Raw genomic sequence first — 20,835 nt, 5'->3', positions numbered from 1 at the left:
TACAGTCATTCTGGTAAATGCAGTGATTGCGGCTATTTTACAGCAGGTTCTATGCTAATTTCATGACCAGGTTTACTGGGAAGGCTAGGCCTCATGCCGATGCACCCACGGGTCCTCATTGTGGCCATCCAAGCCTGCTCTCTGACATGGACAGATTATTTCTCTGCACTAAAGAACCATTGCAAAGAATTTGAACGCTGCCAATATCTGTACTATAGGTTCACGTCCCAGTTTGCAGAACACTTTACAAATCTGATCTGAGATTGCAGTTTTTCTTGAGTTGCATTCTGGCAAAGTAGCATCTTCCTGTAGGGGGCACTGTTACATTGCACCTATCCGTGATTGCTGCATCTTCTGTCGGGATCAGTATGATTTGCCGATGGACGGGATGCCGGCGGTTAGAATACCGATGGCGGCATCCCGTCCATCAGAATCCCGACAGCCCCCCAGTAAGCCCCCTAACCCTCCCTTGTGGGTGCCTAACCCTCCCCGGTGGTGCCTAACCCTAGCTCTCCCCGCTTTGTGCCTAACTCTCCCTTCCCTGCCGCGTAAACCTAACCCTCCCAGCTTGATGCCTAACCCTAACCTCCCCTTCTTTGTGCCTAACCCTCCCTCCACCATGGGTCCCTAACCTTCCCGGCCCTGCAGCCTAACCCTAACCCCCCTTCTTCTGCCTAAACCTAACCCCCCACCCCTTGGCAGGACACCAGCGCGTCCCACTGTCCATACTATCGGCATGCCGGCTGTCGGTAATGTATACTGGCATTCCATGCAGCGCCGGTATCTCGACGTCGGCATTGCCTCCTACTTCGGGATCCTGGCATCAGTATATTGACCGCCGGGACCCTGTCTGTCGGAAAGCTTACTGCATCCCCTTCTGTCTTAGGGGTATATTCAATTGAAGTCGTATCCATTCCAACATTCATTTGTCGGAATGGATCCGACCTGGCCTATTCAATGGACTTTTACAAAAGTCGAATTGAGATGTGGTGGGGGGAAGGGGGGAGACGGGGGAGAGCCGCGCTACAGCATCAGCAGCCGCTGCTCTCCCGCGGCTCTCCCTCGTCCCTCCTGTCTCACAGCTGCCGCTCTGTCCCCCGTCACAGCCGCCGCTCCGCCCCGCTCCCCTCTCTCACAGCCGCCAGTTTTGGCCCCGTTTTCGACACAAGCAGCTATTCCGCCGATCCACGTCCTTTTCGACAAGTCGAATTCATCGACTTGTCGAAAATTTTTGGGATATATTGAATAGGGTCGAATCACGATTCGACCTTAAAAAGTTGAAAACTGCCGTCTTTTCGACAGACGGCAGTTTTCGACTTCAATTGAATATACCCCTTAGGGGTTGTTGCTGCTCATTATCTGGAATTAGAAGCTGTATGAATATGAGCAGGCAGTCCAGGACATCATATTCGGTTTAGCTGAACATGCCAAAGTCTTGCTGGGCTGCTGACTTATACAGTATACAGTTCTATTAGATATCGGGGCCGCCGAAACAAAGGTCACATTTTGGAAAATGCAGCGTTATAGATGAGCACAGACAAATACTTGTGACATTCCTAATAACTAAAGTGTCCCGATTCTGTTTCAGATCTCTCTCCGCCCTCTCCGCCTATCACAGCGGGATACTTGCACCCATGAAAATCCGCACAGAGGCTCAGGGGAACCTGCGCCTGTACAGCGGGAGCCCTACACGTAGTGAGAAGGAGCAAGTGTCCATCAGCTCCTTTTATTACAAAGAAAGGGTATGTAGTTCTCTGTGGCTCGTCTTATCACCATAGCATTGTTGTTGTTTTTTTACTACGGACCAAAGTACTTTATAATAAAGTTTATGCGATATAGAACTCCTTGTGCAGCTGAGGTAAGGTATAAAGTCATTTATTCCTTGTGATGAGAATTATCTCTACCTCCTAGTCAATGAGTTGCTTCCACCGCAACGTGCGTTGCGGCCATGTGTGACATATGACTCCCAGTTCCCTCACCCTGAGGTCACTTCTCTGGGGTGTCATTGTGGCGCTTTGTCATTGGTCCTGCAGTGACGGAGTTTGATGCCCATGATTACTGAGCCATATAGTAATCCGCTACCGTCGCGTCAGTGTCTGGCATTTTCTGTTTTCCGTTCTGCACCAAAGCAGCAGGAAAATGATTGACTTAAGCTTCAATGGCCAATCAGACAATTTCTAGCTATTTTCTTGCTGATTTTTTTTTTCTTCCTTCCCTCTTCTCTCCTCTTTCTCCTCCTCGCTTTTCTTCTCTTCTGATACGCAGACGCCCCCCCTATCTGCCCGCCGGCGCTGGTCCATCCAAGTGATTAACGACTTCCCGGTACTGTGCCAGGTGCTAAGTAACCACCTCTGCTTCCTGCTCAACTCTGTGGTTTGACAGGGACCCCAAGAATAAAAAACTCAGACTCTTGTTACCCCTCTGAGTGCGGCAACTCTATGGGTAGTCTTGGTATTACACCAGCTATCACCTGTACGGTAAAGTAGGTCTCTGCTTACATGTTGAGCGGTAAATCCTTCACTACTCCAAATGTTCTGGTACTGGTCAGAGATGCAGGCAATGTGTGTTGGCCTCACGTTGAAACTATTGGCAAGTGGAACTGAGCTTTGATGTAGAAAGCAGGGGTATCAAAGTCTCCAGTACTGTACATTCCATCAGACATTGGCAGTCTATCATATCCTCAGAGTGTGGTCTAGAGATGTGACCTTACTTTTGTTCTTGGGATCTTTGTATTAACACATCACGGTCTTTCCCTCCCTATCCGTTGATATATCGGGAATGTTAGTCTCGTGTTGCTTGCAAACAGGGCTGAAGCTTCCTGCTGTTCTCTGTAGTCGTCCGACATCTCTCCTACTCTCCTGTGCCTCGGTGCTCCTTTACTCCCACTCTTCTCGTTGTTTCTCTCTTTGCTTCTGGTGCGTCCCTTTGCTGTCACTCGTTGTTGTGCCCTTATTTTTCTTTTCCCCACTCTCTGTGCGTGTAAAGTGTCTGACTGGCTCTGGGTTACCATCGGCACAATCACTGGGAGACATCACGCTGGGTTACTCCAAACGACAGGGCTAATGTATGGAGTCTGCACCAGGAGGGTGTTTCTAAATTGGTCACTATGCACAGAGCTAGTGGGATGGTTAAGGGGGTCGTAAGATTTGTCACCGTGTGATGGTGTGGGCATTGTGGAAACTAAAATCTTTCTTTTTTTTCCTCCACATGAGGTAAGTGCCTACCTGACTTTGTAATATGTATACAAGTATATAATCTCCAGGTCACCTAATGATATTTTTGCTAATAAACATTTATCTGTAAACACCAACATATTATGCAGTTTGTACCAGTAAATGTATAGATGTTAACATCAGTCCCTACAGTAGCTACCATAGGTGCAGGCAGTGCAGCTGCTATGGGGCCCAGAGCGGAGAGGGGCCCACCTTCCCTGTCACAGTTACATGTGTTATATACAGGGTGTAGTTACCATTGGTGCAGGCAGTGCAGCTGCTATGGGGCCCAGAGCTGAGAGGGGCCACCTTCCCTGTCACAGTTACATGTGTTATATACAGGGTGTAGCTACCATAGGTGCAGGGAGTGCAGCTGCTATGGGGCCCAGAGCTAAGAGGGGCCCACCTTCCCTGTCACACATGTTATATACAAGGGCGTAGCTACAATAGGTGCAGGGAGTGCAGCTGCTATGGGGCCCAGAGCTGAGGGGGGCCCACCTTCCCTGTCACAGTTTCATGTGATATATACAAAGACGTAGCTACCATAGGTGCAGGGAGTGCAGCTGCTATGGGGCCCAGAGCTGAGGGGGGCCCACCTTCCCTGTCACAGTTACATGTGTTATATACAAGGGCGTAGCTACCATAGGTGCAGGGAATGTAGCTGCTATGGGGCCCAGAGCTGAGAGGGGCCCACCTTCCCTGTCACAGTTACATGTGTTATATACAAGGGCGTAGCTACCATAGGTGCAGGGAGTGCAGCTGCTATGGGGCCCAGAGCTGAGAAGGGCCCTCTTTCCCTGTTATAGGTACATATGTTATATACATTGTCACAGGGCCCTTACAAACTTTTACCTTGGGGTCTACAATTTATCTTATGTCCCTGGACCTGCACATTGCAATGTGGTATAAATGAACCGGATGGCATTATAATGTTACATAATATAAACTGACACTGTAATGTGGTATAAGATGAACTAGGGACACTGTATGTTATAGGTCAATATCCAATTAGCCGCTGGGGGAGGGGGGGCCCTATCCAATTAGACCCAGAAGCTAGCAGGTATTAGGGTTTTTTCCCTCTGTCTGATTAATGACCCGTTTCTGTGATCGTGGGTTGGAACTTATCCTGGATCCTGTGTGTTTTCGCTAAAAAAACGGGTCATTCTTCAGGCTAGAATTGGATTACCTGACAATGACCATTGGGCAAAAATCATGGTAATAGCAGGGTTTTTTTTCGTCTGAAAATATTTTGTGGGCAATTGCCCCCCCACCCCCCTTTCAATAATATGATTTGGGGTACTTTGTTGCATAATGTGTACTGGCAGCCTTACAGTGTGGCATGATGTGAACTAGGGCACTACTATGGGTCATAACATTAACTAAGGCTCTGCTATGGTTCAGAAAATGAACTAGGGCACTATTATGGGGTTCAGTATGTAATCCCAAAGGACGGGATGCCGTCGGTCAGAACACCGACAATGGCATCCCAGCCATCAAAATCCCAACAGCCCTGTAGTTAAGTCACTAACCCTCCCCTGCCTCCTACCCTAACCCTCCCTTGTGGGTGCCTAACCCTAACCCTCCCTTGTGGGTGCCTAAACCTAACCCTCCCCGCTTGGTGCCTAACCCTATCTTCCCCTTCGAAGTGCCTAAACCTAACCCTCTCTCCCCGGTACCTAACCTTCCCATCCCTACACCCTAACCCCCCTTCTAATGTCTAAAAATAACCTCCCACCCCCGCAGCAGGACGCGAGTGGACAGGACAATCAGGATTCTCGGCATTGGTATTTTGACGGCAGGATTCCCCCCCCTCCCCCCCGCATCGGCATTCTGACGGGAATGTGGCCGCAAGTGGGGATTCCGGCGTCTGTATTTTGAGCCCGGCGGTTTTGTGACTGCTTCCCCTATTATGGGGCATAAACTGAACATCTGCTGCGGATAGGTGGCTCTCTAGAAGCATTAGGACTGGGGCCCCTTCAAAATGTTACTATGGGGCCCACAAAGTCCTTGTACACCCCTTGATCTAGCCATTCGGTGCTTTGGCCTCGAGCACAATGTTGCCGATATTGAGCATTGCAGTTCCTTAATGTGTTTCGCTGTCATCACAGCTCGGCAGTGTTCCGTGTTGCAGCCTCTCACCACATCTCACTTTTATGTTCTTAGCCCACGCTCCACCACTTCAGATGTGACCATGATGGCGTATCTGTGCAGGTCAAGGCTAAAAATGTCCCCTTTGCCTGAATTCACTCGTGCACTGACCCCCAACTTCTGTGCCCCGCAGAAATCTCGTAGATGGAAATCCAAAAGAGAGAGCAGCGACTCCAGCTCTCGACCAATCAAAGCAGCTGGGAAGGTTATTATCCAGGACATCTCGTGTCTGCTGTCCGTGCATAAGGCCCTGGGGGAGATGTACATGTGCGTATCTCATCTTTGGTGTGAGCGTTGCTCGTTGTTGTGTGTGCTTGCATCACACAGTGTATAGATGTGCTATTAATTAATGTAACCTTTTTACTGTTGCTAGTTTTGTTGTTTCTCACTGTATTTCCCCCCCCCCCTCCCCCGGTCAGACTGAACTGCGGGGACCTCCAGGAGATGTGTCAGAAGAACGCAGCCTCTGCCCTGAGCGTGGGGCGTAGAGACCTGGTGCAGGTAAGTGTTCTGTTCTTGCCGCTTGCGCTCAGTGCTCATGGTGGTGAAGCAGAGTCTTGTACTATTAATGGGGGGAGTGTCCTGCCAGATTGTAGATGGTTAAGTCCCCCCAATACGATTACACAGCCGGAGCCATGCTCCTGTTGTCCATTTGTAGCAGGGAATTGGCACAGTCAATTACAGGTGTAAGGGTTTTGCACTCCAGGCTTGGCACGGCCAACTTGACAACCTCCCCCAGTTAATCTCTTACCTGGTCACTCTCTATGGGATCCGGCCAGAATCCTGGCTGTTGAAATTCTGACGCCGGAATCCAAACACCGATCAGAATGACTGCACCGGCATTCCGATGAGGATCACAATGCCGGCACCGGGATCGAGGGACTGCCGGGCCGTCAGAGAGGTCACCCGCGTGGAGTGGTTGGTTTTAGGCTGCTGGGGGAGGGTTAGGGATAGACTGCGGGAAGGGGGAGGGGTTAGGTTTAGGCTGCGGAGAGGGAGGGGGTTAGGGTTAGGCACTCCCTGGGAGGGTTACGTTTAGGCTGTGGGAAGGGGGTGCGGTTGGTTTTAGGCACCGCCAGGGAGGGTTAGGGTTAGGCTGCGGGGGAGGGGGGGGGGTTTAGGGTTAGGCTATAGGAAAGGAGGATTAGGGGAGGTTAGTTAAAAGTGTTTCTCAACGCTAGTGGGGAGTCTAACAATCGAGATACTGCGTGCAGTATTTTGAGCCGCCATTTCAGCCCCAACCCCTCGCTGCTACCCGCTCCCAATGTGGTGAATCATCAGACAATGACTGTTTAGACTGCAGGGGGTGTGGGGGGTTATTACGGTTAGGCTGTGACCGTGGGGCATGTTAGCTATAGACTGTTAGGAGGTGGTTAGGATGTAGGTTAGTTCCAAGCTGTATGGCCGCTTCACAGAGAGCGCAATTGCTCATTGATTGTAATAACTCTCTATCTTCTCCTTAGGTTTGGGCCTTAGCTGCTGCTGCTAATGACGTATGTCTAACACCCAAGTCTGACCCCGATATGGAGACCCCTTGGGCTAGTCACCCATTTGGCCGCCAGCTGTTGGAATCCCTGTATGTTTCCTCTTTAATCTCATTTTATCCTACAAAGGCCCTTTATGTTCTGAGTTCACGGTTTGTCGCGGTCTAGTGGCCTTGTGTTCTAACCCTTCGTTTCAAGCCCGCTTGTCATGTGGTCTTCTCTCTGCCCTCAGACTGGCTCATTACTGCCACCTACATGATGTCCAGACACTGGCCATGCTGTGCAGCGTGTTTGATGCCAGTCTTCACCCACAAGGCAACGGCATGTTCTCTTGCCACCCTTTTCCTTCCCGCTCTACCCACAGCCGCTACGTAAGTCTCTTGTTTAGCCCTCTGAGTCCCATATACATATATAGATGACGGTACTCAATGTGACTTGTCTCCTTACAGCCCAGCTTCACATCTTCTTGCTCTGGATCCAGCATGTCCGATCCTGGCTACTGCAACAGCGGCTGGAGCATCGGTAAGAGTTTTGTTATGTGACCTCAAGTAGATGTCTTAGTTTTAGTCTTCATTCCACATCCGCTACAGATGTCTGAAACTCCTCCCACATCTTTAGTTCTGTATCCCGTTTGGGTCGTATACTAATCAGTAAAGGTGGGTACACACTGATAGATGTATCTGCTGATCAATTGATCGGCAGATATATCTATGGACAGATCGGGCAGTGTGCTGTGCATACACACTGCCCGATCCGTCGGGGACTGATGTCATGAACTGGGCGGGTGTGTACAGACGTCTGCCCAGTTCAGCTGTCAGTCACCGCCGGCCGCCGCAGCATGTGTACGTACACACACAGCGACACGCCAGTATATCGGTAGATATATTGGCCGTCGGCTGTACTGCGGGGCCGACGCGATATGTCTGTGAACGACGGAGTTCACAGACATATCGCCCGTGCACACTGGCCGACGGACCCGCGATATATCGGCCGTTCAATAGAATGGCCGATATATCGGCCAGTGTGTACCCACCTTAAGATAAGACTGCAGTCATATGAGCTGCTGTGACATCATGGCTTCTTACCCAGAATCTGTGATAAAAATCACAGTTCTGCAAAGCATATCTGCCAAGTGGTCAGTCACTGTCTGTGTGCTGTGTTACACAAGCACCCCCTCCTAACTTGGTAGTCCTCTACAGAGGCGTGATAGTGTATAAGCACGTCGGTTAGTTCATGTTAATTAACGCATCGCTTTTATCTATACGTATGTCACATATTGACTTTATTAAGTGTCTCCTATAACAAAACATTAGAGTTTTTAAGTAGACTTGTGCTAATTACCTTTACTTTCTCTTACGTCCTAGAGGATGCTGGGGACTCCAAAAGGACCATGGGGTATAGACTGGATCCGCAGGAGCTTGGGCACACTAAAAAGACTTTGACTGGGTGTGAACTGGCTCCTCCCTCTATGCCCCTCCCCCAGACCTCAGTTAGACTTGTGCCCAGGAGTGACTGGACACACACTAGGGGAGCTCTCCTGAGTTTCTCTAGAAAGACTTTTGTTAGGTTTTTTATTTTCAGGGAGACCTGCTGGCTAGAGGCTCCCTGCATCGTGGGAGTGAGGGGAGAGAAGTCAGACCTACTTCTGCTTAGTTCAAGGGCTCTGTTTCTTAGGCTACTGGACACCATTAGCTTCAGAGGGTTCGATCACTTGGTTCGCCTAGCTGCTTGTTCCCGGAGCCGCGCCGTCACCCCCCTCACAGAAGACAGAAGCCGGGTGAGTATTAGAAGAACCGAAGACTTCAGACGGCAGAAGACGTCAATAACGGAGGTACAGCGCAGCGCTCCATGCTCCCACACACATCACCAATGGCACTTGCAGGGTGCAGGGCGCTGGGGGGGAGCGCCCTTGGCAGCAGTTACTGAGGTATTTGGGACTGGCTAAAGGCATATTCGGTGCCCGGGCACCGTATATAATACCCCCGCCAGTATAAATAATTCAAATTTGAGCGGGACTGAAGCGCGCCGGGAAGGGGCGGGGCTTAGCCGTACAGCTCACCAGTGCCATTTTCTTCTCTCCACAGCCGCTGCAGAGAACGCTGGCCCGGGACCTCCATGCTCCTCACAAGTAAAATAGAGCAAAACGAGGGGGGGGGGGGATAGTTTGGTGCTTTCTTGTTATTTCAGCGCTACTGATATATATATATTATACTTGTGTAGTATATAGGCGCTGGGGTGTGAGCTGGCATACTCCCTCTGTGTTTCTCTCCAGGCTTTCCTGTAGGCTGTCCCCTTTATTTGGCCAGTGTGAGTGTGGGGGTGTCGGTACTTCGTGTCGGCATGTCTGAGGCTGAGTGTTCCTCCTCGGAGGAAGTTACTGGGGGCGCAGAAATGGAAATGGCTCTGTCGGCACAGCCGACTGCTGATTGGGTTGCTATGTTAAGTACACTTAATGCTAATGTGGCTTTGTTGTCTAAGAGGCTTGATAAATCTGATTCTCAGACACAAACTTGGAGAAAGTCCATGGAGGATGCTTTGGCTCAGGTGCAGACCCCCTCAGGGTCCCAAAAACGTTCATTTACCCAGATGGTAGACACAGATGCCGACACAGACTCTGATTCCGATGTCGATTTTAATGAGGCTACTTTACACCCAAGGGTCGTTAAGAGTATTCAGTACATGATTGTGGCTATATGTTTTACGTATCTCTGACGAACCTGCTGTTCAGGAAACAAGGATTTGCCTATTTAAAGGGAAAAAACCTGAGGTGAAGTTTCCCCCCTCTCATGAAATGAATGCTCTTTGTGAAAAGGCTTGGGAGTCGCCGGACAAAAGGTGGCAGATTCCCAAGAGAATTTTTATGGCGTATCCTTTCCCCTCTGATGACAGGGGAAAATGGGAGTCGTCAAATGTCGACAAGGCTCTATCCCGTTTGTCCAAGTAGGTGGCGCTTCCGTCCCCTGACATGGCTGCTCTCAAGGATCCGGCGGATCGCAAGCTGGAGACGTCTTTGAAGGCCATTTTCGTTAATACTGGTGCATTGCTCAGACCTGCTGTGGTGTCGGTATGGGTGAGTAGTGCTATTGCTAAATGGGCTGATAATTTAGCTTCTGATATGGATACACTTGATAAAGATAATATTCTTTTGACTCTTGGTTATATCAAGGACGCTGCAGATTACCTAAAGGATGCGGCGAGAGATGTTGGCCTCTTGGGATCAAGAGCCAATGCCATGGCGGTCTCGGCCAGGAGGGCGCTGTGGATCCATCAATGGAATGCTGATGCCGACTCCAAGAAAAATATGGAAGCTCTCCCCTTCAAAGGTAGTGTCTTGTTTGGTAACGGCCTGGCTGACCTGGTGTCGACTGCTACTGCGGGTAAGTCATCTTTTCTTCCTTATGTTCCCGCTCAACAGAAGAAGGGGCCTCATCAGCAGATGCAGTCCTTTCGACCTAATAAATACAAGCGAGGTAAGGACTCGTCCTTCCTCGCTTCAAAGGGTAGAGGAAGGGGAAAGAAGTCGCCTGCAGGGTCAGGCACCCCGGACCAAAAGTCCTCCCCCGTCTCTACCAAGGCCACTGCATGACGCTGGGGCTCCCCTGCCGGAGTCCGTGCCGTGGGGGGCCGTCTCCCAATCTTCAGTCAGGTCTGGTTTCAATCAGCCCTGGATTCTTGGGTCTTAGACATAGTGTCCCAAGGGTACAAACTGGAGTTTTAGGAGATGCCCCCCCGCCGCTTTTTCAAATCGGCATTGCCAGTTTCTATTCCGGAAAGAGCAGTAGTAAATGCTGCGATACAAAAGTTGTGTCAACAGAGGGTCATTGTCCCTGTTCCCCCGTCCCAACGGGGGGAAGGATTCTATTCGAGCCTCTTTGTCGTACCAAAGCCGGACGGTTCGGTCAGACCGATCTGAACCTAAAATCTTTCAATCCATACTTGAAAACGTTCAAGTTCAAGATGGAATCTCTTCGAGCTGTGATCTCCAGCCTAGAAGGGGGGGATTTTATGGCGGCAGTCGACATAAAGGATGCCTACTTACACGTTCCGATATATCCTCCGCATCAGGCCTTCCTGAGATTTGCGGTGCAGGATTGTCATTACCAATTTCAGACGTTGCCGTTTGGGCTTTCCACGGCACCGAGGGTTTTCACCAAAGTTATGGCAGAAATGATGCTACTCCTTCGCAAGCGAGGGGTCACAATTATCCCGTACTTGGACGATCTCCTGATAAAGGCAAGGTCAGAGGAGCAATTGTCACAGAATGTGGAACTCTCCCTGACGGTTCTCCAAAATCACGGTTGCATTTTAAATTTGCCAAAGTCTCAGTTGATTCCGACGACTCGGCTGCCCTTCCTGGGCATGATCCTAGACACGAAGCTTCAGAGAGTGTTTGTTTCTTCCGGAGGACAAAGCTCTAGAAATACAGACCATGGTCAAGGAGCTTTTGAGACCGACAAGTGTGTTGATTCATCAATGCACTCGAGTACTAGGGAAGATGGTATCGGCGTACGAGGCCATTTCGTTTGGCAGGTTTCATGCCAGGGTGTTTCAGTGGGACCTGCTGGACAAATGTTCTGGGTCTCACCTACAAATGCACCGGAAAATAAGTCTATTTTCCAGGGACAGGATCTCTCTCCTGTGGTGGCTGCAAAGCTCTCACCTTCTAGAGGGACGCCGTTTCGGAATCCAGGACTGGGTCCTGCTGACCACAGATGCAAGTCTCCGAGGCTGGGGCGCAGTCGCGCATGGAAGAAGTTTTCAGGGAATATGGTCAAGACAGGAATCTTCTCTCCACATAAATGTTCTCGAGTTAAGAGCCATTTGCAACGGCCTCCTGCAAGCGAAAAAACCTTCAGGGTCTCCCTGTCTTGATCCAGTCGGACAACATCACAGCGGTGGCGTATGTAAACCGCCAAGGCGGAACAAGGAGCAAGGCTGCGATGGCGGAAGCCACAAGAATTCTCCGCTGGGCGGAACAGCACGTGAGCGCTCTGTCAGCAGTCTTCCTCCCGGGCGTGGACAACTGGGAAGCAGACTTCCTCAGCAGACACGATCTCCATCCAGGAGAGTGGGCTCTTCATCAACAGGTATTTGCAGAAGTGACAAGGCGTTGGGGAATTCCTCTGATAGACATGATGGCGTCTCGCCTCAACACGAAGCTTCCGAGGTATTGTTCCAAGTCAAGGGACCCCCAAGCCTGTACAGTGGACGCCCTGGTAACTCCGTGGGTGTTTCAGTCGGTGTATGTGTTCCTCTCATTCCAAAGGTGTTGAGGATCATAAGACGAACAAGGGTTCAGGCAATACTCGTCATTCCAGATTGGCCGCGGAGGGCCTGGTATCCGGATCTTCAGGAATTACTAGTGGAAGATCCCTGGCCGCTTCCTCTAAGAGAGGACCTGTTACTGCAGGGGCCCTGCCTGTTCCCGGACTTACCGCGGCTGCGTTTGACGGCGTGGAAGTTGAACGCCAGATTTTAGCTCGGAAGGGTATTCCCGGGGAAGTCATCCCCACTCTCCTTAAGGCTAGGAAGGAGGTCACGGCGAAACATTATCACCGTATTTGGAGAAAATGTGTGTCGTGGTGTGAAACCAAAGCAGCTCCTGCAGAGGAGTTTCACTTGGGTCGTTTCCTCCATTTTTTGCAGGCAGGCGTGGATGCGGACCTGAAATTGGGTTCCATCAAAGTGCAGATTTCGGCTTTATCTATTTTCTTTCAAAAGGAATTGGCCGTCCTTCCTGAGGTTCAGACTTTCGTGAAGGGAGTGCTGCATATCCATCCTCCATTTGTGCCACCCGTGGCACCGTGGGATCTTGAAGTGGTGTTGCAGTTTCTTATGTCTCACTGGTTTGAGCCTTTGCGTAAGGTTTAGTTGAAGTTTTTCACTTGGAAAGTGGTCATGCTTTTGGCTCTGGCGTCTGCCAGACGAGTGTCCGAGTTGGCGGCCTTGTCTCACAAGAGCCCGTATTTGATCTTTCATTCGGATAGAGCGGAATTGAGGACTCGTCAACAATTTCTGCCGAAGGTGGTTTCTTCGTTTCACATAAACCAACCTATTGTGGTACCTGTGGCTACGGATGCTGTGGCGGTCCCAAGATCTCTTGATGTTGTAAGAGCTTTGAAAATTTTTGTCGCCAGAACGGCTCTTACTAAAAAAACGGAGGCTCTGTTTGTCCTGTATGCTTCCAACAAGATTGGAAATCCTGCTTCTAAGCAAACTATTGCACGCTGGATTTGTAATACGATTCAGCAAGCTCATTCTTCGGCTGGGCTACCGTTGCCAAAGTCAGTGAAGACCCATTCTACCAGGAAGGTGAGCTCATCTTGGGCCACATGCCCGAGGGGTCTCGGCACTTCAACTTTGCCGAGCTACTACGTGGTTGGGTTCAAACACTTTTGCTAAGTTCTACAAGTTTGATACCCTGGCTGATGAGGACCTCATGTTTGCTCAATCGATGCTGCAGAGTTGTCCGCACTCTCCCGCCCGTTCTGGAGCTTTGGTATAGACCCCATGGTCCTTTTGGAGTCCCCAGCATCCTCTAGGACAGTGTTTTTCAACCACTGTGCCGTGGCACACTAGTGTGCCCTGAGCAGTCTCCAGGTATGCCACAATAGAAGCAGAGCCAGGCCCGTCAGTGTTTTCCGCTACTGAGGCCCTGGAACGATCAATACTGGTGGGTTTAGTGGTTGCAGAGCCAGTTCTAATTTTGGGCCCAGGCAGTGTTGGGCTCTTCTGGCTTTCTCAGATGTGGCTCAGGCGTTACCTATGGAGAAGCTGCGACATGACATCCTAGGACACGCAACTGCACCATGCATCACCAATACATTTGAGTGTGCCTTGGCAATATTTAGATCTTGGTCAGTGTGCCGCAAGTTGTCAAAGGTTGAAAATCTCTGCTCTAGGACGTAAGAGAAAATAGGATTTTAATACCTACCGGTAAATCCTTTTCTCCTAGTCCGTAGAGGATGCTGGGCGCCCATCCCAGTGCGGACTGTTCCTTGCAGTTGTATTGATACTGGTTACTTCTGGTTACACGTGGTTTGTGTATCAGTTATGTTCAGCTTGTTGCTGTGGTTAGTTCATACTGTTATCTGGTTTCATGCTACTCCAGTTGTACGGTATGTTTGTGGTGTGGGCTGGTATGTTTATCGCCCTTAGTTAACAAAATACCTTTCCTTGAAATGTCTGTCTCTCCTGGGCACAGTTCCTATAACTGAGGTCTGGGGGAGGGGCATAGAGGGAGGAGCCAGTTCACACCCAGTCAAAGTCTTTTTAGTGTGCCCAAGCTCCTGCGGATCCCGTCTATACCCCATGGTCCTTTTGGAGTCCCCAGCATCCTCTACGGACTAGGAGAAAAGGATTTACCGGTAGGTATTAAAATCCTATTTTTGCGCTCAGTAAATGAATTGCAATGATGCCTGGGACATGAACATAGATCCATAATAAATGTAAAATTAGACGAATCTCTGGGTATTTATTACCAGCATTCTAGGAAGAATCACATCAGTCTAGAGGACCATTTTTCATCCTCCTAGTTTGACCTCTGGGCGGCACTGTAGCAACATGCTACATGGCAGTTCTCACACAATGTATGTTTGTGTATGTTAGAGTTTTAAGGCATAATTGTATGCTTTTGTTTCTTATGGTCTGTATACACTTTAACATGTTAAGCACCTCATCATTAAGTATCTGTTGTACAGTAATAGGAGGCATGCCACAGCTCCAGTGTCATATTACATACAAAGAACCATTGTACCACAGTACAGTATATGCTGAACCTGTTTTATTGCCCATTTGCTATGCTGATATAGAAAAAGAGATAATATATGTACAAGTAAACCATATGTGACATGCATTACTAATCTTCAGATAGACTGAGTAGCTATATGTGAAATATTTCCTGTCAGCCATTTTGTGAAAGTACTCTGACTATATTCACTGGGAACCAGTGACGTCCTGTATTCTCATGAGTATTGCTTCATCCCACAAAATGGCTGCCTCTGTGATTTAGCGGCTTGTACACTACTACAACTCCAACCAAATGGCTTCCTCCATGTTTTGTAGTGACTTACACACTTTAAAAGCTCCAACCAAATGGCTGCCTTCACATTGCGTAACAACTCAATACTTTTCCACTACTCATACCACGAACAACTCTGCGTTCGTATCACTCAATGGAAAACACATTTGAGCACTGTCTCACTGGTTTAGGCCTATCACTGGGACTGTAGGTCGATGGTTTTCCAAACCTGGCATCTAGCGTTTACTCCAATACACAGTATATAACAACCGGTGCTGTACCCCTTCTCTGTTGTCTTCTTATAGGGGCTCAAGACATGGACCACGGAGCACCATGGGGAGACGCTTCTCCAGATGATTACCGATACAGTAATATAAGCTATGTGGATCCTCGTGAACGTGAACGAGAACAGCATGACAAGAATAAAAGGTATTTGGCATCCGGCAATTGGGGCAGCTGAGGAATCAGGGCATGGGGGATGGAAAATTAAATGACACATGGTAGTGCGGTTTTTAGGGGAGGGGGCTACAGCCGAGATCAGATGCCACATAAGACTTGTATGACCGCAATCAGAGCGGTGAACCTGGGATATGAGAGTGTTTGTATTTTTTACATGGAGAGAAGACACAGATCGTTGCAGCACTGGTCAGTCACTAATCACTCAAAATGAACACAAAGCCACACACAAAAACAGAACAGGCTTATACGAGGTTGTGAAGGAGGCCAAGACAGAGGGTAAAGAAGAGCACACTGTTGTTGGACAGAAGTATACTCTGTTGTTTGCCTGATGTAGGAGCACTTGATATATAAACTAATGTCACATATTGCAATGAATCTTACTCCTGGCTTAAAATGCCTCTAACGCTGTGCATTTTTCCCATACTATGGCCCTCATTCCGAGTTGATCGCTAGCTGCTTTTCGGTCGCATTGCGGCGATTAGGTGAAAAAGCGGCATTTCTGCGCATGCGTACGGGCCGCAGTACCTTCACACAAATCTATGCAGTTTTACACAAGTCGAGCGACTCTTTTCTGTCGCTCTGTTGATCGGTGAGTGATTGACAGGAAGTGGGTGTTTCTGGGTGGTAACTGGCCGTTTTCTGGGAGTGTGCTAAAAAACGCAGGCGTGACAGGTAAAAACACAGGCGTGTCTGGGGAAACGGGGGAGTGGCTGGCCGAACGCAGGGCGTGTTTGTGACGTCAAAGCAGGAACTAAACTGACTGAGGTGATCGCAAGGTAGGAGTAGGTTTTGAGCTGCTCAGAAACTGCATGAAAAGATTTTCGAGCAGTTCTGCTAACCTTTCGTTTGCACTTTTGCTAAGCTAAGATACACTCCCAGAGGGCGGCGGCCTAGCGTGTGCACTGTTGCTACAAGCAGCTAGCGAGCGATCAACTCGGAATGAGGGCCTATGTCTGGTGAATTTCCGCATTCATTTAATCAGGCACAAGATTAAATTAATCCTGGACTGGTCGTCATCCGCCATCATACAGTCACAATTCTGATATCTCCACAGGATTTTGGACCCAGTGAATGCTCAACAGTTTGATGACTTTAAGAAGTGTTATGGGGAGATCTTGTATCGTTGGGGCCTGCAGGAGAAACGGGCCGAGGTCCTCAAGTTTGTCTACTGTCCACCTGAACCTCATCGGGGTATCGGTGAGTGAGTATGCAGCATTCACATGCACACGTTACAGAGAGTAGATGTTAGCGAGTTTGACCTCCATGCGGCAGCGGATTAGTATTTGTGTTCCAGATTAGGTCTGTCCTTATGGGATACTAGGTGATTCATCGAGCCCTACGGGCGCTCTTCACACCTTCGTATGGGGCTACGCCTCCTTAACCCTTGCACGCCCTTGTGGTGTGCAATATTTCTATTATATGGACTATTACCTCTAATCATAATTGTGTGAGTGGTTAAATATTGCACGGACAAAGGGCGTGCGATGGTTAAGGGGTCGTTGCCCCTTCCAATGGCGTGAACAGCGCACATAGGGCCTGTTGCATCACCTAGTAGGTGCTGTATTTGGGGGAGGGGCGGGTATAAGCGGATGGGGGAGGGAGTCCAGGGGGGCCGCGGGTGGGGGAGGGGCGGTGGCGGGAGTGCCACGGGTGGGGGAGGGGCTGGTGCGGTGGTGCCGCAGATGGGGGAGGGGTGGGTGCCGCGGGTGGGGGGGATTTTTTCCCCCCTATTCACAGCGCAGAGTCTTGTTGCCGATGCAGTGGCATACCCTCCAACTGTACCTTTTTGGCAGGTACAGGACCTTTTTTTTATTTTTTATGGTCTGTACCGATTTTTGGCTCTCCAAACGTCCATTGAAAGTATAGGAATTTGTACTCATTTTTATGTATAAAGTGTTGGAGGGTATGTTGCTGCAGATGCAGTGGGCCTATTTTGGGGTGTGGACCTGGAGCTGCAGCTCCATCAGCCCCACTGTTAATCCTGTTCTGGGAACACAGAGCAGCCAACAGGCAGAGCCTCCCATTGGATGTAACCTGTGTGGAAGGGTGTTTCTCGCCTATTCAGCTGTGGACTGGGTGTGATAGACCTGCTGCTAACCCAATGAGAACCCCTAGCCATGTCCAGCGTTATACACACAGTCACTCCGGGCTATTATATAGGATATTTCAGCTGCAAAGGGAATATGTATTGCCTGGAATTGGAGAGAAAATCCCCTGCAGTCAGTTGAATCATGGTATCCGTTTGGCAGGTCGACCATACTTAGGTCGATCACTACTGGTCGACATTGACATGATCGACATGGGCAAATTGACGACATAAAAATGGTCTACGCATGAGAAGGTCGACATGGCTTTTAAAAAAAAAAAAAGATTTATTTTTAACCTTTTCATACTTTACCATCACGTGGACTACGATTGGGAAATAGTAGCGTTGCCCGCAGCATGGCAAGCGAAGCGGTACACTAATTGGGGTTATCATGGTCATGTTACGGAAAAAATTAAACCAAAAATAGTTCAAAAATCCATGTCTATCTGTCCCGTGTCGACCATTTTCATGTGTCAACTATTTGTCAGTGTCGACCAATAGTGGTCGACCTAATGACTGTCGACCTTAACATGGTCGACCATTCATACCAGAACCGTTGACCATTAGTATAGACTGTGGAATTGTAGCACTGGAAAGTGTTGTTAACTTTATCAAGTATTTGTGGCCAAATTTACAAAGACGTTGTAGTTTTTGTCCTACAAAAGTGACGATTATATGCAGTCACTGAGAACACGTTTAGAGAAGTTAATGGGAATGTCTTGACTGTCGAGTGATATCAATATTTATAAAAACAGGTTGCGCTTAAATCACTGGGACAGTCTTAAAAGGACTATGAAAAGGGTATATTGATTAGAACGTAGTGATGATACATTTTGAATTTCATGCCATTAGGCCAGTACTTGTCCCTCTCTTCTCCCATCAGAATTTGGTGTCTACTGCAGCCACTGCCGCAGCGAGGTGCGCGGAACGCAGTGCGCGATCTGTAAGGGGTTCACCTTCCAGTGCGCCATCTGCCACGTAGCCGTCCGGGGCTCCTCCAACTTCTGCTTGAGCTGCGGCCATGGGGGACACACGGCGCACATGCTGGAATGGTTCAGCAAACAAGAGGTCTGCCCAACTGGCTGCGGCTGCCACTGCCTACTGGAGAGCACCTTCTGATTGTCAGATCGTTCCGCACAGGCTGCTTTACACCCGACTTGCTCAGGCTGGGCCTCAGGCGCCGTGGTTATTAAGCCTCAGGAACATCGGTGTCTAATGCATGGGCCATTTTTTGCGGAGGCTGCTGTTCCATGGGTACTGCCAAGACTTTTACAAGGTGAAGGCTTAGAACTACACACCATGAGAGAACAGGATACGTACCCCTTGGAAGTTAGGAATTGAAATTGGATGCCTGAAGATTAACTCGTTCTTCAGTGCGTTTAATGAAAGTCTGCCCAGTTCGGATGACTAGGAACTAGTGGCCTCCCCGAGGAACAAGGTACTATATGCCTTACTGAGGTCACTGAGCAAATTGATCGTACACACTTTACTAGCTACCTCATTCTATTCCTCAGCTAGCTTGTATTCTGCAGGTTGACAATAACCTGTGTGACAAACGCTGACCTTTCTGGACATTCGTTGAAGTTTGAGATGTTACGTCACCGTGATGCTGCTGGGATGCTTCTGTCAGACCAAAAGAAAGGTTTAAGCAACATGTTGTAAGTGTAAGACAGCGACAGCAAAGTTTGGGTACAGAAACGAGAAATGGCGTATGGTTTCAGGGGCTTCACAACACAGTAGTCGGACATTTGTGAAATTTGGTGCAACTGTGCTGTAACACAGAGCAACCAATAGGAGCTTTGCTTTGATCTTCTGAGCTGGTCTAGCAAGAATGGCAGAATTTAATTGGCTGTGGGTTGCAAACCTTTTTCTGCTCCAGGTTTCATGCTTGGCTCTGGTGCGACCTGCCATTGTATTAAACATTGCCGTGTTACAGAGGCCCTATTGTGTCAAGAAGGTAAAGTTTTATATAAATGGTTTATTTAAAATGTTTAAATGTGATAAATAAAGAAATGAAAGCAGTTCTGTCTAATTATTATAATTATAAGTCAACATGAAACAGTCTGAGGGGAAATAATTATTTTATGAGATGGGTGTAATATAGCATATGGAACATCCAGGTTGGGCAGTTTTATTTTTATAGACTATGGGGAACATGTATTTAGCAGTGATAAAAGTGGAGAAGCTGCCCATGGCAACCAATCATCTGCCCTGTATACTTTTATTGTATGCAAATTACAAATGTTATGTCAATGCTGATTGGTTGCCATGGGCAACTTCTCCACTGGCTCACTTCTCCACTTTTATCACTGCTTAGTACATGTCCCCCTTAATATGCTGAAAACTGACTTAACTGGTTAATGGTAAAATCCACCAGGAAACAGACAGGAATAATGTGGACATTTATATGGAGGACTAAAAATAACTCATCTTCTATCTAAACCTCTTATAAATGTTAACATCTGTTTGTCTGTTTGCGATAACCTCCAAAACCACTGAACCAATTGCGATGAGGTTTTCACCAATGTGTAGGTCATTTTCCCAGGCAGGTTATAGGCTGAGTATCAGTACGATCGGTCACCAGGGGGCTGTGGTTGGGGCTCTGCAGGAGGGGTCCCGTGCACTGCTCTCGGCAAGCCAGCAGCGACAGGTGTACATGCCTCAATAGCAAGCGATCGGTTGGTTATCAGGGGTTGTGGGCGGGGCTCCATGGGGAGCAGTCCAGTACACTGCTCTTGGCAAGCCAGCAGCGACAGGTGTACATGCCTCAATAGCAAGCGATCGGTTGGTTATCAGGGGTTGTGGGCGGGGCTCCATGGGGAGCAGTCCAGTACACTGCTCTTGGCAAGCCAGCAGCGACAGGTGTACATGCCTCAATAGCAAGCAATCGGTTGGTTATCAGGGGTTGTGGGCGGGGCTCCATGGGGAGCAGTCCAGTACACTGCTCTTGGCAAGCCAGCAGCGACAGGTGTACATGCCTCAATAGCAAGCGATCGGTTGGTTGTCAGGGGTTGTGGGCGGGGCTCCATGGGGAGCAGTCCAGTACACTGCTCTTGGCAAGCCAGCAGCGACAGGTGTACATGCCTCAATAGCAAGCGATCGGTTGGTTGTCAGGGGTTGTGGGCGGGGCTCCATGGGGAGCAGTCCAGTACACTGCTCTTGGCAAGCCAGCAGCGACAGGTGTACATGCCTCAATAGCAAGCGATCGGTTGATTATCAGGGGTTGTGGGCGGGGCTCCATGGGGAGCAGTCCAGTTCACTGCTCTTGGCAAGCCAGCAGCGACAGGTGTAAGTGTCTCAATAGCAAGCGATCGGTCGGTCGTCGGGGGGCTGTGGGAGGGGCTCCCTGGGGAAGGGTCCCGTGCACTGCTCTCTGCAGGTCGACTGCCTCAATAGCAACCGATCAGTTGTCGGGGCAGTGGGCGG

General features: G+C 49.2%; 1 protein-coding gene across 5 annotated transcripts in view; it reads left to right on the top strand.

Annotated features, from left to right (window-relative positions):
- Positions 1-19,430, top strand: part of WDR59 (WD repeat domain 59) — a 136,091-nt gene extending 116,661 nt beyond the window's left edge. For 3 of the 5 annotated variants that reach the window (XM_063945591.1, XM_063945590.1, XM_063945593.1), the window contains exons 18-27: positions 1,589-1,742; positions 2,266-2,334; positions 5,494-5,627; positions 5,780-5,861; positions 6,824-6,936; positions 7,077-7,215; positions 7,294-7,366; positions 15,170-15,293; positions 16,378-16,520; positions 18,293-19,430. In XM_063945591.1, the coding sequence (XP_063801661.1) occupies positions 1,589-1,742; positions 2,266-2,334; positions 5,494-5,627; positions 5,780-5,861; positions 6,824-6,936; positions 7,077-7,215; positions 7,294-7,366; positions 15,170-15,293; positions 16,378-16,520; positions 18,293-18,528 (1,267 nt within the window). In that variant the 3' untranslated portion in view covers positions 18,529-19,430. The remainder of the gene's footprint in view (positions 1-1,588; positions 1,743-2,265; positions 2,335-5,493; positions 5,628-5,779; positions 5,862-6,823; positions 6,937-7,076; positions 7,216-7,293; positions 7,367-15,169; positions 15,294-16,377; positions 16,521-18,292) is intronic. The other 2 variants (XM_063945592.1, XM_063945594.1) reach the window with 2 other exon arrangements.
- Positions 19,431-20,835: the final 1,405 nt, after the last annotated feature.

The sequence above is a fragment of the Pseudophryne corroboree genome, chromosome 11, assembly GCF_028390025.1.
Source record: "Pseudophryne corroboree isolate aPseCor3 chromosome 11, aPseCor3.hap2, whole genome shotgun sequence".
Taxonomy (NCBI): domain Eukaryota; kingdom Metazoa; phylum Chordata; class Amphibia; order Anura; family Myobatrachidae; genus Pseudophryne; species Pseudophryne corroboree.
Note: the sequence above shows the minus strand (reverse complement) of the source record. Positions and strands in the feature narration are given on the sequence as shown.